General features: G+C 46.8%; 1 protein-coding gene across 3 annotated transcripts in view; it reads left to right on the top strand.

Moving 5' to 3' along the window:
- The window catches only part of SLC43A2 (solute carrier family 43 member 2), a 51163-nt gene that overhangs the window by 19918 nt on the left and 16185 nt on the right, over positions 1 to 15060 (top strand). For all 3 annotated transcript variants that reach the window (XM_038375265.2, XM_043499178.1, XM_043499177.1), the window contains exons 6-9: positions 5189 to 5281; positions 7395 to 7528; positions 8078 to 8277; positions 8844 to 8990. In XM_038375265.2, the coding sequence (XP_038231193.1) occupies positions 5189 to 5281; positions 7395 to 7528; positions 8078 to 8277; positions 8844 to 8990 (574 nt within the window). The remainder of the gene's footprint in view (positions 1 to 5188; positions 5282 to 7394; positions 7529 to 8077; positions 8278 to 8843; positions 8991 to 15060) is intronic.

The following is a 15060-nucleotide window of genomic DNA, read 5'->3' as shown; positions in this document are numbered from 1 at the left end:
TCTCTCCAGTCCTCCCAGCAAAAACCAGGAAGTCCAGAACTTTTATTTCTAATCTTAAAAAAAGAAAAGAAAAAACAACCCCAAACCCCAAGCATACACAACCCTTTCCTGTCACATTCATATACTATGGGGAAGCAAGAAGACCCAAACATGCTTTTGTTTTTACTTTGTAGCTCCTCTTTACATGGAGAAGTCTCGGTATTGCAACCCCAAGCATTCAAAACACTTGTTAGGCCTTTAATCATAAGGTCACGTGTACAGGATTGGGACTATATCTTGAAAAGTGATTACTCTTAAAGGGACATAGAGGTCATGGTGGCGACTGGCTGAACATGGGCTCTCAGTGCTAAGAAGCTAACACAATCCTTGGTTGTATAAGCAGAGGAATGCAGTGTAGGAGTAGGTAGGTGTTTTTAGTCACTGCATTCAGCATCAGTGAGACCATTACTGGAATACTGTGCCCAGTTTTGGAATCTACACATCAAGATTGGAAAGGGTTTAGAAATGAGGTACAAGAATTATTCTGGATCTGGAAAATCTCTTACATGATGGAAGAAGCTCAATATATTTAGTTTATCCAAGAGAAGGTAAAGAGGTGACATGATCACTGTCATTAGTATCTATGTGAGGAAACAATTTCTGATAGTGGAGGGCCTTCAATCTTGCAGAAAAATGCATTACAAAATCCAGTGGCTGGAAGCTGAGAAGTTACACAAATTCAGATTAGAAATAAGATGCAAAATTTTAATGGTGAGGGTGATCAGCCACTGGAACCTTTACCTTGTGATGTGGTGAATTCTCTGTCACTTGGAATCTTTAAATAAAGATTGCCCTTCTTTCTAAAAGATGTGCTGTAGCTCAGCTACAATTTAGGGCTTGACGCAGAAAGTGCTGGATGAAATTCTCTGGCCTGTTATGCAGGAGATCAGACTAGATGAAATGGTCCCTTATAGCCTTGAAAATATATGAAAAATAATAAAATTTTGGGTCTGTCTGCCTTTTTATGGTTCACTTTTTCAAGTCTCTTCTGCAACCATGAGAGCTAGAAAATATATATATTTTTTTAAATAATGAAAGCTGCTGATTGTGTAACTGCCAGTCCCTAGTAGCTGGAGCTTTAAGAAAAACACCGAACATCAAGAGTTGGCAACACTGATGGGGAAACAGGATATGGAAGGAGGATAGCACCAGTGCCCTTTTCCTGGTCTATTTTGAAGGTTTTCCTTTTAGGACCAGTTCTTCCTTCCCCCCCCCCCCCCCCAAATCTGAGGTTCAGATAATCAAGTGGTCAGGGCCAACAATTGGGGCCAGGTTTTCTAGAGAGTTCATCCAAATATGCTGAACTCTTTTGAAAATCCAGCTATGTTCTATGGAAAGTGAGCCTTTCTCAAAATTCTGCCCTAATGGGGAGAGGAGCACAGGTTCTACCTTCCCTCCTTGCCATAAAAAGACTTGGCTATGATGGCAAAGGCTGTTTCACATCTTCAGGCACATTACTAAAAATTGCCACCAACCACTATGGCTGAAGTGTCACCTAGGCTTGAGTCTTGCTTCTGTGCTGTGTAGAAAAGGCTCTTTGTGTGATCTCTGTGGCTTTGAAAGAAAACCAAGCCATGAAGCAGCTGTGTTTGTGGAGTACTTGCCCTGCTCCAAGCCCTTCCCGCAGCAGCTGTTGTAATTCTGTAGGCTTATTTAGGTTTAGGGTATTACTGAGTTTAAATAAACAGGAGATGAATTCCCTGCCTGGTGACAAGGACCAGCTTCTTTCTAGACTAAGACAGAGAGGTTACAGTGTGACAAGTGTTGTGTTGTGGTGCAGATTTAGGCCACCACACCCAGAGTTGCAATTTCATGCCTGGGAAGAGATCGCTTTATATGTTTCCAATGCACACCTCCCTAAAACAGTCAGTTGACAGCTGTTCTGGGTGTCGGCATGTCCTACTGCAGAACATTGCTGCATGCCCTGCTGCTGCCAAGTTGTTTTCTCAGGTTCTCCCAAAAGTAGAGTGAGGGCTAGTCTGTGCTATATGGTGCAGCTGCAGCACGTCTGGTGAAGATGCTCTTTGCCAGTGGTCATCAATCCATAGATCACGATCAACTGGTCAGTCCTGGAGCCTCTAGCAGTCAATTACGATCTCCAGTCACTAAAAGACGGGTGGTGCAGTGGGGCTAAGGCAGGCTCCCTGCCTGCCCCAGCCTCCCACCTCTCCCAGAAGCAGCCAGCATGCCTCTGCAGCCCCTGGGGGGGAGGCAGGAGTCTCCATGCTCTGCTCCTGCCTGCAAGGACCACCCCCGCAGCTCCCATTGGCTGGGAACAGGGAACTGTGGCCAATGGAGGCTGTGGGGGCAGTGCTGCCAGGGCAGGCAGGGAGGTTGCCTTAGCCCTGCTGCGCCGGCGACCAGGAGCTGCCCAAGGTAAGTGCTGCCTGGTGGGAGCCCCACCCCAGCCCTGAGCCTCCTCCTGGAGCCAACACCCCATACCCCTCCTGCACCCCAAACCTTCAGCCCTGAGCCCTCTCCTGGAGCCAGCATCCCATACCCCTTCCTGCACCCCAACCCCCTACCCCAGCCTTTAGCTCCCTGCTGGAGCCTCCATCGCAAATCCCCTCCATCCCAACCCTCAGCCCCCTCCCAGAGTTTGCACCCCTCACCCCCTCCTGCACCCCAAACCTCCAGCCCTGAGCCCTCTCCCAGAGCCAGCACCCCTACCCCCTGCCCCAGGCTCCACCTAAAACCCCCTCCCACACGCCGAACCCCTCAGCCTCAGCCCAGAGCCTGCACCCCCTCCCAACCCTCTGCTCCAGTCCAGTGAAAGTGAGTGAGAGCGAGCGACGGAGGGTAGGGGGGATAGAGTGAGCAGGATGGGGCCTCGGGGAAGGGGTGGGAGAGATCATGGGTTGGACTTAAATTCAAAAAGTGATCTTGTGCATAAAAAGATTGGAGACTACTGCTCTATGCTGATGGGAGAGAGCTCTCCCATCAACATAATAAATCCACCTCCATGAGAGGTGGTAGCTTCTCCACTGTTCACAAAGGTGCTTAGGTCGGTGTAATTTTACATCACTCAGTGAGATGGCTTATTCACACCCCTGAGCGATGTAAGTTGTACCGAAGTAAGTGGTAATGTAGACCTGGCCTAAATCTATAAACATCATAACTGCTGCTCCTGCTCTGGGATGATTGAAGGACCTGGAGATGCATTCCATGTGAAAGTTTGTAACAAGAGAGTACTTCAGAATGTAAACATGCAGGAGATCCCACCTTGGCACAGACTGGCATGCCTGCCTTATTACTGGGAAAAATGGATTTGTTTTCCTATTGCAGCGCATGTATGTGAGAGCTCGTTTCTTCAGGTTTGGTCTAATTTTTCACAGCTCAGCAAGGTTCCTAAACGGCAAATAAAATAATAATATTGCTTTATTTATCAGTCTTAGAAGTAGACAACTGTGGGTGAAAGCTAAAGCTTCTGTTTAACATGCTGAAGATGCCATTTTAATCCCTGAACTCCTTTTGAGATGAAAATTGAAAAAGCCCCTCTACTTGGAGCAGAATTTCTGCCTATTTATAAACTGCAGGAAAGAACCAATTTTAGAGACTTCCCAGCACCCCTCTAATTTGAGTAATTATTTTTTTTAATTCAAGCTCACAGGCTATTAGTAATTGGGACTCATACCTTTCTGGATATTTAAAATATTGGTGGTGGTATTTTTTTTTTATTCTGTCCCAATTTACACTCTTCCCTCTCCTAGCGTGGGACACATTTTGCAAAGTAGATTTAAAAAAAAGTAAATTGTATCTGGACACTTATCCTGCCCATTTGTGTGCTAAGATGATGAGCTTTTTCCCAGCTGATATTTGCTGTATGTTAATAACATGAAAGAGGACCTGTAGCAATGTATAAATTTGCAGGAACCATCAAAGAGGGAGATTGGAGTCTGGTTAGAAATGGGAACTTGGGCTTCAGTGCAACTTGCTGAAGAAAATAGGTCTGAAAAATTAAAAACCAATCATTCCCTTTTACCTGGGTACCTAAAAACATTAGCGGACACTGATCCAGGGTAGGATTTGGGATGAGGATGGGCAGAATCTTAAACCCATCAGCATAAGGTGTTGCAGCATTTGCATCTGCATTTTCTTTGCTTTTCTGTCATTAAGTGCATTTTTTTAAGTGATGATGATTAACAATTGGAACAATTTACCAAGGATTGTGGTGGGTTCTCCATCACTGATGTTTTTTTAACTCAAGATAGCATATTTTTCTAAAAGATATCCTCTGATTCAAACAGGAATTAAGTGCTATAGCCTATTGTATACAGGAGATCAGAATAGATGATCAGTGGTTCCTTCTGGCTTTATGATCTATGAACAATTGTGGCATTGTACAAAGTGCAGGGTATAACGCCCCTAGAGTTTGAGGGACTGTGATGCAGTTAGGATGCTGAAGAATGAGAAATAATATGGAAGTGAGTGGAGATCAGTATCCTGTGGGTTGTGTGTGTTAGAGGTTGGGGGCAATATTAATCTATATTAATCTCCCCTTTTCTAGCTAGTAGATAGGACCGAGGTGTATATAATTCAGAGGTGTAGAGAAAGGTGGTGAACACAAAGTTTGACACGGAAACTGGTTGGGAAAATAGGAGCGTGAAAGAGTGGGCAGTGGGGGAGTTAAGGACAGATACCTTTATGCAAAGCGTAATTAATGTGTGGGGAAGACCTGCTCCCAAAGGCAGCAAGAAAAGCTGCAGCAATGGCCATGTTTATTTTGGTTTAAAAGCTAGTTACTAAGGGCTTTTCTACATGGGGAAATTTACTGGTATAACTATAGTGATATACTTACAACTCCCTGTATGGATACTCTTATTCTGGAATTAAAATGCTTTTTCCAGTGTGTGACATACTGGTAAACTTCCCTGTGTAGGCAAGCCCTGATGGGGTAACACTAAAGGCAGCAGAGCAGATGAGCACTTTCACAGCCTCATTGCATCCCAGTGTACTGTTATGGAAAGCCAAATAAATTATTGAATAATTAACATTTTCTTCCTTTTCCTAGATCCAAAGGCAAAAATCTTTGGTGCCAGGGGCTTCTCAAAGCAACGTTCTTCTCTTCCTTCCTTATTCCCGTAGTCCAGTTTCAACAAGATGTTTTGTTTGTTTTTATTTCCCTCCTCTTTCCCCCCCCCCCCCCCAGCTGCCCAACATGTTTGGTGATCTTCGTTCCACATTCATTGCTCTGATGATTGGCTCCTACGCGTCTTCGGCTGTCACTTTTCCTGGAATCAAGGTGAGGATGTGGAATCCTGAGCCCTGACAAATTTGGCTCAGCAATTCTGATGTTGCTGTTTTAGACTCCATGCTGCATGATGGTAATTAGAAAGGGTGGTCCAGTGGACAGAGTGCTAACCTGGGATATATGAGACCTGTGTTCATTTCCCTGCTGTGCCACAGACTTCCTGTGTGACCTTGGGCAAGACATTTTAAATAGGGATAATAGTCCTATCCTACCTGACATGAGTGTTAGGAGGATAAATACATTAAAGATTTTGAGGTGCTCAGATACTATGATAATGGATGCCAGATAGTACCTCAGATAGGTCTATAAACTGGCCAGGATGGTTTTTAGAAGTTCTGAGATGTTTTCAGTGAAAAGTGTACAAGTCATAGGATTATAGTGGTGTTAAAGAAACAAAAGCATTTTTCCACCTTTAGTGATGTAAGCAATCTCTGGAGTTGAAAAATATAAATTTTAAATCCTGGAATCCTTGGGACCGATTGTAATAAAATATCAGCTTTTGATTATTATCTGGAGGTGGCTGCCCACCTTCAGATAATGATAAGACTCATTACAGAGTTTTGTGGAGAGCTCTGAAAGGGAAGGAGAGCCAATAAATCTGTGCTATTTAATACATTGATACTGGTGCTCACTGACAAAGCTTCATCCGCAGAGGCAAAATTAATATGGTTTAGCTTATATAAATCCAAGACTCTTATGGGTCCAGACAGTAGGTCAGATCAAGTTATACCAACCATGCAGCAAAGTTCCTAATGGGTTTCCTAAGAAGATCTCGATGTAACTTCTCAAATGACTGCACAGTAACTCCTCGCTTAACGTTGTAGTTATGTTCCTGAAAAATGCTACTTTAAGTGAAACGATGTTAAGCGAATCCAGTTTCCCCACAAACAAGGGGTTAGGTTCCAGGGAATTTTTTTTTTTTTTTTTTTTTTGCCAGACAAGAGACAGACAGACACACACACACACACTATACGTTTTTTAAACAAACAATTTAATACTGTACCCAACAATGATGATTGTGAAGCTTGGTTGAGGTGGTGAAGTCAGAGGGTGGGATACTTTCCAGGGAATGCCTTACTGCTAAATGATAAATTGGCATTTGGCTGAGCCCTCAAAGGTTAACATGTTGTTAATGTAGCCTCACACTCTACAAGGCAGCACGAATGGAGGGAGAGGAGATAGCATGGCAGAGAGAGACAGAGACACACACACACACACACACACACACGGGGTGTGTGTGTGTGTGTGTGTGTGTGTGTGTGTGTGAGAGAGAGAGAGAGATGCGCATTGCCCCTTTAAGTATGCTGACGCCATCTAAGTACATTGCCTTTTTAAGTAGATCAGCAAGTTGAGATAGCATCTGCTGCCAGGAAGCTCCCTCCGTCCTGAGCCCTGTCATGTCCCCCCCACTTCTCTGTGGAGATAAGGTACAGGAGTGGGGAGGAAGGGGACACCCTGACATTAGCACACCTCTTCTCTCTCCCCTCCCCCATCCTCGCACACAGCAAGCAGGAGGTCTCCCAGGAGCAGCTCCAAGGCAGAGGAAAGGAGCTGCACAGGGCAGTGGGGGAGGGCAGCTGCACTTCCTGGCAATTGCTAGCCTGCTGGGTGGCTGTCACACAGGAAACTTAGAGGGCTGCCAGTCCACCCTGGTTCTAAGCCCCCACCATCCAACTCCAAGGGGCTGCTCTTTCCGCAAGCAGCGGACAAAGCAGGTGGCTGCCAAACAATGTTATAAGGGAGCATTGTGCAACTTTAAATGAGTATGTTCTCTAATTGATCAGCAACGTACAACAAAACAACCTTAACCGGGACGACTTTAAATGAGGAGTTACTGTATTGTTTCTGACAGAGCTGGGTATCAATTTCAGCAGCAGCTCCTTGTTTTCTTGTAACTGATGTCTTGTATACATAAATTTGTGCAAAACTTTTGTTGTGCTTACATGATGTCACAGAATTCCTTCCTTCATTAGATGTCACCTTGCAACCCTGTTTTTAAATGCCACATGCTTTCCCCTCCACCTTCCTCCCAAATCTACTTCAGCAAACATTAGAGTGTAGGATATTTGATGTGCTAATGATATTATTCTGTTGTGAATTCCAGGTTATATATGACTTTGGTGTCTCTTTCATCCTCATTCTGATTGTCTGGGCATCCTGTGCAGGGCTAGTTTTCTTCAACTGTTTCTTCAACTGGCCACTGGAGCCATTCCCAGGACCAGAAGACATGGACTACACGTAAGTGTCTCCTTCTGCTCTTAGGAATGTAGAAATTGCTGGACTGGATCAGTCATGGGGTCCAATCTCTGAGAAAGGCTAGCATCAGCCGCTTCAGAGGAAGATACATTTTATTCCTAATCTTAAATATTTATGGTTGACTTCTCTCCTAAGTGTGAGGGTTTACTGCCCTTTATAAATGTTTATCCTAGCTAGTGAGACTCTGGATATTGTGTTCCAGGCTCTAGGACTCCTTACAGCAAAATACCCTTCTAGCAGCAACTTCCATTTCTCTACTGAGGCCGTTCCAGCTCTGGCATCCTTGATGTGGCAGTAAAGCATAGAGAGGGAGAGGGAGAGGTTTCTCTTTGGTAATTGGATCTCAGGCTCTTTGGGATTTTATAGGTTCAAATCAACGTCTGGAAATCAATAGTCAACCTTCCTGCATCTTGTGACTCCAGTATCCTTAGATCAGTCCATGAATCTCAGCCCTGCTTTGCAGCTCCTACTCTTTTTCTTTTTTTTCTTTTTTTTTTTTTTTTTTTCCCCCTCCTCTCTTCTGCCACACAGAGTGAAGATCAAGTTCAGCTGGCTGGGATTTGACCACAAAATTACAGGGAAACAGTTTTACAAACAGGTGACCACGGTGGGACGTCGTCTGAGTGTGGGGAGCTCCATGAAGAACCCCAAGGAACTGGCAGCTCAAGAGGGAAACAAACTCTGTCTATCAACAGTGGACCTGGAAGTGAAGTGTCAAGCAGACGATGCAGGTATTGTCTCTGGATTTGTACATGCGACATTCACCCTAGTGCAAAGGGCCAGCACAAGGTCAGTGCACCACTTAATTTCTCAAAGTAGGAGCTAAGCAATATTTAGGCCTTGTGCAGGCCCTTGCATGTGGTGAATTTAACCCAGCTGTGCGACTCATCATTGTCCAGATAAGTATATATTGAGACACACACAAACCCCCCCAGATGCATGCACAGACCTTGATGGCATATGTTCCTGCCCTGGCAGATGTCTGGGTGCTGGTGAACATTACATAGACAGTACATAAAGTATGAACTGCTATAGCTAAAGACTGATGTGCTAAATTCTTATAGCTATTCATTGTTGTCCTCCTCACATCATCCCTTTTTTAGGGAGTCCCTTCTATACAAGTTATTCACTGGTGCTGAACTCTCCACTAGACTGTCCCTAGAGTATTGTGTTTATGTAATGTAGCCAGTTGAAGACTACGGATCTAAACGATCCAAAGTCTGTTCTGATGTCCTGTCTATTTAATAACTATTACCAGACGCTGCCTTCTTCAGAGATTCTCTTGTTTCCTCTGCAGCATCTCCGTCCTTTATGCATAGTGTCTTCAGCCCAATTTTGCTACTCAGCCTCATTACCATGTGCGTCACTCAGCTGCGGCTTATTTTCTACATGGGGGCCATGAACAACATCCTGGGATTCCTTGTGGAGGGAGACCTGGAGACAGGTAGATTAACACCAAGAATTCTCACCTCTTCCCTTGAAACAGGGAAATGACCCTGACCATTCACCTACCGGGGATGTTGGTTTCTTATTAGTCACCAGATGCCATTCTGTTTCTGCCTGTCACCAGCTCAGTGGTCTGAATGTAACCGACAGCTGCTGTCATGGTCTGATGGGTAACTGGAACCTGCTAAAAGCAGAGGGGCAACAAGATGTCAAATAAGAAGGTGCACGCTCGAATATCAAGTTATTTTCAGCCAAGCTTTTATTAAATACTTTCCATGTCGTGTCCTTAAACAGGGGTTACCAAGTTTGGCAGGACAGGGAGGGCCATAACAAAAACCTGTTCCGCTGGGTATTTTTTATCATGAGCAAGCACAAAATACAGAGCAGCTGAGTTCAACTGCAGATAGTTTTAAAAGTAGATTGGATTTTTTTTTCCCCCTTTCTGTGACTCATTCCAAAGCACTGAGGGGAAATGATGTCATGATAGCCTTGTGCATACTGTTGTGTGTCTGGGAGACTGACTGGCAGCTTCTGTTCTGGGATTTGTTTGTGTCTCTTTCAGTGAAGGAAGCCAACAGGAAAGAGTACATAAGTTTACAGTTTACTTATAAAAGTACCCTGAATTGCAAAACAAAATATAGCCCAATTTTGTCTTGTGCAGTAAGATCTGGTTTGGACTTGTTAAATCTGGAATTTTGTGAAGCTGCTAAATCAAGAGTCACTCTTTCAAAAACAATCATGAGGCACTAGGGGAGGAGAGGAGAATAAATTCAAGAATCTCCGAATGCCCCGGCATTCCATGAATTGTTTTGTTTCTTTAGTCCAGTGCTTGACAGACTGGTAGCATTTGGCTCTTTCTCTCTCTCCTGGCTCAAGAGGCAACATAGACATTAAACACTAAATAGTACAAATCCCAGGGTTGGGATGCCTTTCCCAAAATGGGTTCCATGCTTCTCACTCTCTTAACACTTCTTCTTTCACTCTTAATCTCCTCCATTTTGCTTGTTTTACTGCTTGAGGTTAGTTCTAGTTTTATTTTTAGTCCCAACTTTTTTTTTTTTTTAAGCATGAGTGTTAGGTTTTGTGACCATTTCTTATTTATTCTCTTGGTACAACTCTTACTTGTACCCCATAATAGTTCAAGTGAACAGATAAAACTCTAAAATGCTGTGAAATGGGTTGTGTCCCATACACCTGGTATCTGTTTCTGTGCCACCATCTGGATTTCTCCTGTGATGCAGCCTGGACCCTGTGTGCTAGTTGCTGTCTTAGAGTTTCCATAGTATCTGGAAAACAGTAGAATTGTCCAGTCTTAGTATTGTCTGGGTTGTGTCTGCTTGGATCACATGAGGAGCTCTGAGAAGGATGCAGAAGTGTAGAAATGTGCTTTAGGGCAGTGGTTCTCAAAGCTGGTCCACCGCTTGTTCAGGGAAAGCCCGGCGGGCTGGACCGGTTTGTTTACCTGCCGTGTCCGCAGGTTCGGCCAATCGCGGCTCCCACTGGCCGCGGTTCGCCGCTCCAGGCCAATGGGGGGGCTGCAGGAAGGGTGGCCAGCACATCCGTTGGCCCGCGCCGTTTCCCGCAGCCCCCATTGGCCTGGAGCGGTGAACCGCGGCCAGTGGGAGCCACGATTGGCCGAACCTGCGGACGCGGCAGGTAAACAAACTGGTCCGGCCCGCTGGGCTTTCCCTGAACAAGCAGCAGACCGGCTTTGAGAACCAGTGCTTTAGGGCATGGATACACTTGCAGATATAGAGCGTTTTCAGTTAAACCCACCTTCAGAGAGCACAGTAGGGAAAGTGCTGCGGTCTGTCCACACTGACAGCTGCAAGCGCACTGGCGTTGCCACACGTGCAGCACTTGCAGCAGTGTTGGGAGTGGTGTATTATGGGCAGCTATCCCACAGAGCACCTCTTCCCATTCTGGGTTGTGGGAAGGGTGCGGGGGATGTGGGGCACTCTGGCTCCTGTCCCAACGGCCCGTGATGCATCAGTTCGCATCCCAGGAATCCCTGTGCTTCCGTCCACATTTGGCGCCATCTTTCAACGTTTTTTGTACTGCGCACTTTGTCTTCCCTTTCGGTCTGCGGGAATGGAGCCTGAACTGCCGAGGAATATGCTGACGAGTCTTGCCAGCACGTCGCATTTGGCAGTTGAGTTATTCCTTATGATCCAAAGTGACAGTGAGGTCTCCGACGATGATATTGACTCAAGTAACACATATGACACGAGTTTGATTGTGGCATTCATGGACATGCTTACTACTGTGGAACCCTGCTTTTAGGCTTGGGAAACAAGCACTGAGTGGTGGGATCGCATCGTCATGCAAGTCTAGGATGGCGAGCAGTGGCTACAGAACTTTCGAATGAGAAAAGCCACTTTCCTGGGACTGTGTGAGGAGCTTGCCCCCACCCTGCGGTGCAAGGACATGAGATTGAGAGCAGCCCTGACGGTGGAGAAGCGGGTGGCTATTGCAATCTGGAAGCTGGCAACTCCAGACAGCTACCGATCGATCGCTAATCAGTTTGGAGTGGGAAAGTCAACTGTTGCAATCGTGTTGATGCAAGTTTGCAGGGCCATTATCGCATCCTGTTCAGAAGAACAGTGACTCTGGGTAACGTGCATGACATTGTGGATGGCTTTGCACAAATGGGTTTCGCTAACTGCGGAGGGGCGATAGATGAGATGCATATTCCAATACTGGCATCAGTCCACTTAGCCTCAGAGTACGTTAATCGGAAAGGCTATTTCTCTGTGGTTCTCCAGGCGGTTGTGGATCACCGTGGGCGTTTCATTGACATTAACGCAGGCTGGCCTGGAAAGGTGCATGATGCACGCATCTTTCGGAACACTGGCCTGTTCAGGAAGCTGTAAGCCAGGGCTTTTTTCCCCAGACCAGAAGATCACCATAGGGGAAGTCTAAATGCCCATTGCGATCCTTGGAGACCCCGCTTGCCCTTTAATGCCATGGCTCATGAAACCCTACACAGGGAGCCTTGACAGCAGCAAGGAGCAGTTCAACAACAGGCTGAGCCGGTGCAGAATGACTGTGAAGTGTGCTTTTGGCTGTTTAAACAGCTGCTGGCACTCTCTGTATGGGAAGCTGGACCTGGCCGATGACCGTATCCCTGCGGTTATATCCGCGTGCTATATCCTCCATAACATTTGTGAAAGGAATGGTGAACGATTCACTCAGGCATGGAACTTGGAGGTTGAACACCTGGAGACTGAATCTGAATAGCCAGAGAGCTGGGCTACTAGAGGGGACTAGCACGGGACTGCAAGGATTTAGGGATGCCTTGAGGGAGCAATTTGAGGCTGAAAGCCACCAATAATGTCTGGTGCCCTGCATGGGAGTGAAGTGCAGTGGTTTCAATGTTTGCTACGCTGACTTGCAATGCTTGTTTCTTTCCTGGGCTAAGGTATCTTTTATCTTATGCAATAATGTTTTCAAAGCCAACAAATCCATTTATTGAAAAGAAACACAACTGCTTGGGAAACAGAAAGGGCAAGGAGGTGGGGTGGGGAACGGTACAATCACAGATTTGTGTATGTCCTGTTATCATACTCAGCCTTCCTGTCTGGAGTGCTGTGCAATGAGTGCTGCACTTCAGGATGGCTATACTGCATGGTGATGGGGGGGGGGGGTTGAGTGAAGTGGGTAAGAGTCATGGTTTTCAGGGCTGGGTGGTGAAGCTACAGGTGTTGGAGGCAGCTGGTGGCAGTAAGAACCTGGATGTTAGGGAAAGTGAGTTGGAGGTGACATGGGGGCACGAGGGAGTTTTGGGACAAGGGCTGCGGTGGGAGGGAGGGCAGGGGCAGGCACGGAACTTGGAGGCTCCACCTGCATGGCTACAAGTGCCTGGATAGAGTCCGCTTGGTGCTCCATGATGCTTATCACCCGATCCGTGCTTTGCTGCCAGAACATGGCGCTTTTCTGCCGGCGTTCCTTATTCTGCTGGCGGATCCTCCTTTCACTGTCCCACCACTCCTGCACTTTTTGATTTTCGTTACTTGAATGCTGCATTACTTCATGCAACATGTCTTCCTTGCTTCTACATGGCCTCTTTCTGATTCTTTGGAGTCTTTCGGCTGGTGATAACACGGATGGCTGAGATCTCAAGGTTGCATCTGTAAAGGCAAAATGCAATACTTAACGGAGGCAGCATTGTTCACACCAGACAGAGCAATGATTCCCCCATACTTAAGGGCAAGCACAGTCTACACAATAGCATAATTTGCCCATCCCAAAGTAAGTGCACATAACCCACGGGAGCCCCAAAATGGTGACTAAGCACAGGGTCAAGCATGACTGATTGTTTCACAGCTGTACTGCCCTCTGGGTTTCTGTGCCTTGGGGAGAGCCAATAGCGGCAAGGGGCCCCTATACTGAACACTGTCCCCACATTTTCCACAGGAGTTCGTCCTGGAAGATATCTCGCTACTAAGGGTGACCTGGGAAGCAAGGGAGGGTCTTCTACTGCAATGTGACTTCCGCCCTGGCCCATATGCAGCTTGCCTGTGTGCAGCAATGGTCTCCCTGCCCCTCACAGCACAGTGGCAGGGACAACTTAGCCTTACTGGGACAAGGACCACAGTGGCTCTCCTGAGAAACCTGCGCAAGTGCATTGCCCAAGTTCTAGATGAGGCCTTTTGAAGAGATCACTGAGGCCAATTACCACGATGTGAGAGAGCACATCAACGCCCTATTCCACATCGAGGCATGCATGCATGCAGCCCTAACCCTCCTCGCCCTAGGAGCCCACACCGAATAACTTCCTTCCCAAAATAAAAGCCGTTTACCGGGAACCTCCTTTGGTATTTGTCCTTCCCCAAGCACCGGCCTCTGCGACTGGCTACCTTCCTCCTGGCTTGAGAACAGCTCCTGGCTGTATGAATCTAGGGATGCCAGCAAGTCTTCCTCCTCCTCAGCACCCTCGCTCCCACATTGCTCTTCCTGCCTTGTTGGACTGTGCTCTGAAGTGTCCACAGTGGTACTCGGAGTGGAGGTGGGGTCGCCCCCAAGTATTGCGTCCAGCTCTTTGTAGAAACAGCAGGTTGCAGGGGCAGCACCGGAGCAGCTGTTTGCCTCTGGGCTTTGCGGTAGGCATTCTGCAGTTCCTTCACTTTAATCCTGCACTGCAGTGCGTCCCGATCATGGCCCCCTTCCATCATGTCCATTATATCTGCCCGAAGGTATCGTAATTCCTACAGCTGGAGTGCAGCTGGGACTGGACAGTTTCCTCCCCCTAAACACTGATGAGGTCCAACACCTTGCAATTGCTGCATACTGGGGATCGCCTGGCGCGTGGAGGCATGATCACCTGGAAAGATTCGCTGAGAGCACTCTACACCTGGCTGAGCAAACAGGAAGGGGATTTTCAAAATTCCTAGAGAATTTAAAGGGTGAGTCTAGTGGTTGGTCACTTGAGGGCAGGGCACTAGTGTTCAAAGTGATGACCAGAGTGGCTAGAACAGGCATTGTGGGACACTTCTGGAGGCCAATCAGAGTGTACTAGCAGACCAGGGAGTCCCCAGTGGTGCCACAGTGCTCCAGCGGGGGCGCACCAAACGTTATTCCACTCGCTGAGGTGGAGTACCAAGAGTGCTCTAGCCATGGAGTCGGAGTGCTCTGTGCCTTGCCAGTGTGGACGGGTAGTGAGCTAGTGCGCCCGGGGCTCCTTTAATGCGCTCTAACTTGCAAGTGTAGCCAAGCTCTTAGAATCAGAAATGTAGGGCTGGCAGGGTTCTGGTGAAGTCATCAAGTCCAACCCCCTGCGTAGTGGCAAGACCAAGTAAATCTAGACCATACCTGACAGGAGTTTGTCCAACCTGTTCTTAAAAACTTCCAGTGATGGGGATTCCGCAGCTTCTCTTGGAAGCCTGTTCCAGAGCTTAACTACCCTTAGAGTTAGAAACCTTTTCCTAATAGCTAACCTAAATCTGTCTTGCTGCAGATTAAGTCCATTACTTCCTGTCCTACCTTTCCTGGACATGGAGAATAATGTATCGCAGTCCTCCTTATAACAGCCCTTAACAGTTTTCAAATGTGTTATCAGGTGCCCCCTC

Source organism: Dermochelys coriacea, chromosome 17 (assembly GCF_009764565.3).
Source record: "Dermochelys coriacea isolate rDerCor1 chromosome 17, rDerCor1.pri.v4, whole genome shotgun sequence".
Classification (NCBI taxonomy): Eukaryota; Metazoa; Chordata; order Testudines; family Dermochelyidae; genus Dermochelys; species Dermochelys coriacea.
The sequence above is the reverse complement of the archived record's forward strand: the minus strand, read 5'-3'. Positions and strand labels throughout refer to the sequence as shown.